General features: G+C 42.6%; 1 protein-coding gene across 3 annotated transcripts; it reads left to right on the top strand.

Annotated features, from left to right (window-relative positions):
- The first annotated feature begins 1,153 nt into the window (after nt 1-1,153).
- Nucleotides 1,154-5,714, top strand: LOC147424877 (uncharacterized). Of its 3 annotated transcripts, none has more exons than XM_086499733.1 (5): nt 1,154-1,394; nt 2,725-3,532; nt 3,642-3,777; nt 4,359-4,566; nt 5,137-5,714. In XM_086499733.1, exons 2-5 carry the CDS (start codon nt 2,734-2,736, stop codon nt 5,437-5,439), a joined length of 1,446 nt encoding a protein of 481 aa, XP_086355859.1. In that variant the 5' UTR covers nt 1,154-1,394; nt 2,725-2,733; the 3' UTR covers nt 5,440-5,714. The 3 variants fall into 3 exon arrangements, with proteins under 3 accessions (XP_086355859.1, XP_086355856.1, XP_086355858.1); XM_086499730.1 differs by lacking the exon at nt 1,154-1,394 and adding an exon at nt 1,494-1,838; XM_086499732.1 differs by lacking the exon at nt 1,154-1,394 and adding an exon at nt 1,863-2,426.
- Nucleotides 5,715-7,450: the final 1,736 nt, after the last annotated feature.

Below are 7,450 nucleotides of genomic sequence, written 5' to 3'. Positions count from 1 at the left end.
TTTTTCCAAAGAGGAAGTGCACAAAATTTGAAATAAATTTCACATTATGACATTAACGATATTACTTTTTATGATTAATTTTTTTTTCCACCATCGGCACGAGGAAGGTATCATGTATTTAGAACTGTTCTTTGCTATACATTACACCCTCGAGGGGCAACCGCGGAACCACCCTCCCAATAGGGGAGGAGAATACACCCAAGAGAACGATACCTGCGAGCTTCGAACCCCTCAACCTTGGGGTTATATGGCAAAGGTCTCACTAACTAACTGAGCTATGCTTCTTGGGTTATGCTGAATATTCCTTTTTCTTATCCTTCTAGTTCTATTGAATGCACAATTATAAACTGAGAACACTTTTCCTGAACAGTGCTGGTGGGTAAACGGCCTTAAAGAGTCACTAGTTGGCCACCTAAAAGATTGGTGTTTACACTCCTGTTGGATATCAAGAAGGGTGTGTACGAAAAAACCTTTGCTTTTGCTTATTTGCTACCCTTTTGCTTTTAATATTCTTTCCCCTAGTTTCTCTTAGGGTGCGCACATGCACTCAAAAAGATCGTCGAATGGGTGGAGATTCTGTGGTGGTCCATTCCATTTTTGGACTTTTGCCCACCCTTTTACCATATGAGCTTCGCCATTTCTAACAAAACTGCACTCTACTCCCCTAGTTGTTTGCTGCGATGGTGAGACGGTCAACTACTAAATTTAGTGAATGCTTCAGAATAGCTTCACGTTGTTGTCGTGTAGTGATTGTGAACCCATGTGCCTACTCCAAGCTACCGGTCTAAAACAAGCTGTATGCATGTGCATTGAATGTCGACATCTCAGATACACCGCCGTCGCATCATCGTTTGTGCATATGCGCAGAGCTGGGTGGTCTGGTGCATGCAGATTTGTGGCTTGCACACTGGCTGGGGAGTCGCATGTGCGCAATCCATCTCTCTATGTGAAGTGAGATGCAGTGCCTGTGTGTGTCTGGAGATGCCTTGTTTACCATCTCCTTTTGATTACACTACGGGTAGGTTCAGACGAGCCCGCCGACAAAAACCCATGTTTTTGCTTCCTCCACGTTGAGGGTTCACATAGCACGGAGGCACAAAACATGTACTGTAAGCGCGCTGCTTCCATCAAGCCAATCACTTCGTCGGCGTCCGTGAGAGATCAAGGCCTGCAATCTGCATTTCACGCTGAAAAATGTGTGGAAGTTCTGCTCTTCCGGGGGGGAGGGCTCGCCCGACTTCACATGGGTCCGGAATTTTTTTTGCTGCCCAATCATCTCACGTCCTCGCACCTGCCCCTCTCTCTTCCGCCGCCCCCGTCTGAAACTGGCCTATGATGCATCATGGTGCACCTTCTCATAAGAAGAAAATGGCGAGACGAAGGTTTGAACTTTGGTGCGTCAATGCGACACCAATTCGATTGTTTCACAATTAAAATTTCACCTTCTTCTTACCTGAAGAAATGTTATGTTACTACTACTAGCTTGCACATGCCCATGTGCGTCGCGCAGGCAGAGAGAGAGAGAGAGAGAGGGAGAGGGTCCATGGAGGGAGAGCGAGAGAGAGAGAGAGAGCAATGTAGGTTGTAACTTGTTTAGAGTGTGTAGGTGTGTGCGCGCGTGAGCACTCGTGCGCAATATTGTATGTAGTACACAGTGTGTGTGTGAGGTGCGTGCGCGGTGCATCTACATGAAAACTTGACTCTTTACCTGCTCCACCTCTTCATTGAATGCGCCCCCATATCCATATTTTATAAGCCTATATCTACATATTGCCTTCCCTGCGACGACTTCACCATTACCATAGTCCTTCCTGCTCTGTTGCAGCAAAGTCTTCCAGGTACCGTGTTTCCATTATCCTTTGCTGTGCCTGTGGTGATTATTACACTGCCACTCCGCTGCTCCCTTACAAGAGCTTCAAGAAGTGAATGCCCTGTTTGTGCTAGCAATGAGCGATGAGCTGAAATGAAGGGTTATGATCACTCTCACAGCTGAATGTCGCCCTTTTTTCTGTCGACTTCAATGAGCTGACATGATGGATTCACTAGAGTGCGCATGAGAGAAGGCTACATGCCCATGTGTGATGTGAGCACCACTTTCACGCTTGCTCTCTGCAGTCCTTACCAAAGGATGTGCTAGGAAGCTCAACACATCTGGTAGAGAGTTTAAGTGCAAGCGATATGATGCGACGCATCAGGATTGGATGTAAGAATGGTGCTGTTGACAGGGCCTTACCAAAAATCCCAAGATTTATGAGAGCTGTGTGTGTTAGCAGTGAATGCTGCTTGTATAGATTTTGTATGGGCTCATTTCGAGCAGATTTGCTACTCAGTGACCCCAGCATTTCTATGAGGTGCTTGCTTAGAGACTTAACTGCCCTCACATTCTCCATTCTTTACTCTTTGTGGGCTGATCATTTGCACAAGCTGTAAGTCTTTATTTTCCCTTTAAATGCAGATTAGTAGTAAATTATTTTGGCCTCCTATGTCTTTTCTTGAGAAATACTTGCAAGGGAGGCTCTGTAAAAACAGGCACCTTGTGAATGAGTTTTCTTTTCTTTAATTGGTTTTTATGTAAGCTGGACGCGCTTAGCAATCTTGCATTTGATTGGTAGCGACACTGGTTTCTCCCATGATGCTTCTGAAAATGGCTTTTCTCACTTTAATTTTCCACTTGCTTATTGCATATACACTAAGATTTGAGTTTGTGGCAATATGTTTTGACAGATCATAGCCATGGCATCTGATCTCCCCATGCTTACCCGGGTTGTGGGTGGAGCTGAAGAAAATTGGGTAAAGAGTACTGCTGGTGGTACTGGAATCGCCGTTTTTGGAGCGTTATTCAACCGAGCAATTGATACGCAGCATCTCTCCTCAGTCGTGCAAGAGCTTCTTGACTGCTATTCAATCTTGCGTGTTCAAATTGTTGAAAATGCAAAGGGAAAGACATGCTTTCAGGCTTCTGAATCATGCACTGCTTTTGAATATGTTCATGAGAGGCCATGGCCCTCTGTAGAAGGATTTGATCATACGGGCGTCATTATGTTTCCTAAAGATCATCATGACAAACACGGAAGTCTTGCTCTGCACAAGCTCGTCACGGAAGAGCTTAATGTCGCCTTTGTTAATGCTGAAGGAAAGCCCTCGCCACCGGTGCGAGTGTTCCAAGTGCTAGTTTATCACAGCCATAGCAAACATCAGACTGTAGTTCTACTCAAATTACACAGCGGGGCTCTGGATCGGCGCTCCGGTCACACGGTTGTCGAGGAGTTTTTGGGCAAACTAAATTTGGCAGTAGAGGGAAGGCTGCATCATTCACAGAGCGCAATGAGCAATGAAGGGTTGCTTGCCCCAATAGAGGATTTTATTCCAAAGGGAAAAGCCTCAAAGGGTCTTTTACAGAAAGGTGTGGATGTCGTAGGGTATGCGTACAATTCAAAGAAGTACGCGCTTCTGCCTTTTGATGCTAATTACAATGGAGCCAGCAAAACTCCCTTTGAGTCGAAAATTGTTGGTGTCAACCTTGGCAAGCAAGGTGAGTTCCTTTGTGATCGATTGCAAATTTTTTGTGCTGTCAAGGTAGCTACTCTGTATGCATTATGGCTGCATTGTGGACGTGAATCCTTGTCTCATCTTCTAAGCAGGGACCGTGTCATTCTTTGAGGCTTGTAAGAGAGAGAATGTATCATGGGCTGCCGCTTTAGCAGCGGCTCTATTAAAGACTACCGCTGCATTGAAGGAGCTGAAAGAGAAGAAGCAGGATGAGTTTAACATGACAATGTAAGTCGTAAATTCGCATCCACTGATGCAATATTTTTTTTGCTCTTGCAAATGTGTCCATACATTATAGATTGATCTAGTGCTACTTGAGAGACTGTCCTCATTTCAATCAAAATGAAATTTTAGCATTTAGTGCTACTGATATTAACCAGAACTCATGTATTTACAAAAATATACTGACGATTGAGAATTTAAGCTTTCAAGTCTCGTCGGTTCTAGCGCAAGTGCGCGTGCAGTCATCACTTCTCTATTCAAAAAGCTCTCTTTGAGAGTCTTGGCTTTATGCTGTAGTTGTCAGGTGTGATCTTTTGTTGCACCTTGTGTTCGTGAGAACACCCTCTACTTATGTGGAAACCTGGTGTAGACCATGAGAAAACCATGTGCTCGTCTTATGTGGCAAGTCTAGTCAACAGTCATAGTTGGCTTACCTGTGATGTCACTCATTGTGTACGCAAGATGTTTACCCTAATCTATCAGTCGCAGGACTACTCTTTCCTCTTTGTAATGCCTTTACCACACTAATATCACAAGAGCATATGGGAACTTGGCTCTAACTGCATTTTGTTTCTTGCCTTTTGCAGTGTCATGGATTGCAGGCAATACCTGGAGCCCAAGCTTCCGGAAGCTGCATTGGGCAATTACACTTTGGGTATCCCTGGGGGTGAAAAAGTGAAGGAAGGTATCGAGTTTTGGGATCTTGCTCGACAGGTTAACTCATCGATTGAGAAGGACCTCAGCAAATCAAAGCAGTTTTCAGAAATGTCAGTTCTAGGGATGCTCTTTTCTCAGGTGGGTGCAATTGTCTCTTGTGAATATGGCTTCTTGATCCTCTTTTGGGGTTCCATATGGAAGGTATTGACTCAAAGCATGCCAAGTAATGGGTGTGTGCAAGAAAAACCTAGGATTAGTGCATTTCCTCCAACTTATTAATTTGAAGGTGAGAAACTTTTATTCAAAGAAATTTAGTGACATTTGCTTCTAAATTTTAAATTTGAAGGCGAGAACCTGTAATTTAGAGAGATATAGTGTAAAAGCCTTGAAATATGGTCCTCAGATTTTGGACCTTTATCTTGAAGCATTCGGTTTAGCATAGTCTACTCTGATAGAACCCCAAACTCAGCAAGGGTGAATCTGGTGTAGCGGGAATCTGGTGTAGCGGGTTTGCACAAGAGGGGAGTCACTCCGTTCCTTTGTCGACCTCAAATTGTTTCATGTCTAGGTTTTCCAAGGTTTTAGAAAAATGGTTTTTCTGTGCACTGACCTCATTGCTATGCAATGTTATGGCTCTAAATTTCAAATTTGAAGGTTGTTTTTAGCACTGATCTGATTGGCATGCGATGCGATGTTATGTATTGGCAGGTCATGAAGCATCCTAATATCACCCCGAAGTCGTCTCTTCGAACGGCGTTGTTCAATCTGTTTGTGGACCCTCCAATGGAGGCCCAATGGAAGGGAGTTGGCGAGCTCGGCCTTGTAGGGACAATTGGCCCTTTCTCGTCCATGCACTTTGTTGGGCCATGCTTCTGTGTCGTGGAGACCCTCACGGATGGACCGGAGCTTCTGTTGTCATTAGTATACCCCTCCCCTGTATTTTCCCAAGCCCAAATTCTTGAAATTCTGCAGCCTTCTATCAACCTTCTTCTTGAGTCTTGCGGCCACTGAGGAAACATTGCCTCAGGTTGTCTCTATGGGCAGACCAAGCAATTATCTGCCTAATTCCCTTCTCTGTAGCTTATCTTCACCTTTGCACAGAGCCATACATGAGGAAGGTGCTTCATTCAACCTTCTTCATAATAAAGAAGCTTAGAAGAGATGTGGCTCTCCAACGCTTGGGGCATGATGAGCTTGCAAGCATTGAGATTGTTACAATATGTTGTTATAGTTGGATGTTTTGTACTTCGGATTCAAGATATATAATCCATCCTTTTTTAGTATCAGAGGATATTTGTTCTAAGCATAATGTGCAAACATTTAAATTTTACTTGTTTTTGGTATCAGAGAACATTTGTTCTAAGCATAATGTGCAATATTTATTTCTTACTGTTTTTTTTTTCCACCATCAGCGCGGGCAAGGTAGTAGGGAGAAACTTTACACATATTATGTATTTACAACTGTACATTGTTGTACATTACACCCTTGAGGGGTAACCGTGGGAACCACCCTCCCAATCGGGGAGGAGAACACACCCAAGAGAATGAAACCCCGTGAGCCTCGAACCCTCAACCTTGGGGTTACACCACAAATGTCTCACCAATTGAGCTACGCTTCTTGGGTATTTATATTCTTCTTTGTTTTTATTGCCGTTTGCCACATTTAAATCTTTCTAGTACATGTTTGTTGCAATTTCTTTAAAAAAAGAAAGAAAGCCGGAAGTGCTTTGGAATTTAGATTAGAAGAAAAAGTGCTTTGGAATTTAGATTAGAAGAGACAAAACACTACATAGCCCAAGACTTTGTTCGATGTAACCCCAAGATTGAAGGGTTATCTGCGGGGGTCATTGTCCAGCCTTGCTCAAGCTCTTGGGTAGATCATGAGAGCATAAGAATGAATGAGAATTGTAGGAGGCTTGCAATATGTGATGTTTGACAAAACAACTTTTGTCTTCTCGGGTAAAGTTAAAAAGACATTTTCAAGGGACCTAGTCAGTAAGATACACAAATGGGTTCAAAGGACTTGGAAAATAGGGTTTTTCAACAAGGATCTTTTCTTAGGAGGAAAGGACTTTTCCTAGTTCTTCCTTTTTCCCATGGCAATAATCACTTCCTTGCTTTCTTGGATGATCTCCATGAAGTTGGTTGTTGAGATGTCATTTTCAAATATTTGACGATCTTTGGCTTTCTATGCTTGCTTAAAGTAGCAAAACACTTGGCTTTTCATTAGGTAACAGTGGGTAAGTGATTAGAGATTTTGACGTAGCAAATTCTAACATTTTGTATGCAAATTAACAACGCTTGGCTTTTCATTAGGTAACGGTGGGTAAGTGATTAGGGATTTTGGCTTTGTAATGTTTGGAGATGTAGAGAGATAGCTCAAGGCTCAACACGAGCTTGAGTTTATTTTGTATATTTCTTTTTGGAGAGTTTAATAAACGTATCGATTCACAATTGTGAGTTTGGTCTAAAAAAAAAAGAGACATTTTTAAGGGAATTTCTCCAAAAAAAAGTGTATTTAGAGATACATCATTAACAAAGTTGCTCTCAATAGGAAGGTCCTCACATGATCACTAAATAGTATTATCAGAGTTTTATCAAAAGAGGCTAAGCAATGAATGTTCTGAGTTAAGAGTCTACCAAGGAAGTGTATCCAATACATTGAAGGTTGTTATGCTATGGTCACGCAAGGCTTAATTATCAATTATTTGAACAAATAACTAAGCCTCTTTCTTGGTCACACACAAAAAGAAGCTTTAAACGAATAACTATGTCCACCCTTTGTAACTATGTCGATTTTGGCATAGTTGTGAGGTTCAAAGCTTAGTTGGGAGGATGAATGAATAACTAAGCCTCGCGTTGTTGTGCAGCTCCGCTTCCATGCTAAGAAAGATACCAAGAAGATGCACATCGAGCTTACTCAAATCTTACTTGATTAATGATCAGTGTTCAAGGTTTGCTAACAAGCTAGTTTACGGTTAATGTATGCCAGATGCGCCAACATATGCCTTGATCATGCTGA

The sequence above is a fragment of the Adiantum capillus-veneris genome, chromosome 25, assembly GCF_014529385.1.
Source record: "Adiantum capillus-veneris isolate H3 chromosome 25, ASM1452938v2, whole genome shotgun sequence".
NCBI lineage: Eukaryota > Viridiplantae > Streptophyta > Polypodiopsida > Polypodiales > Pteridaceae > Adiantum > Adiantum capillus-veneris.
This window is presented reverse-complemented; position numbering and strand designations above follow the sequence as displayed.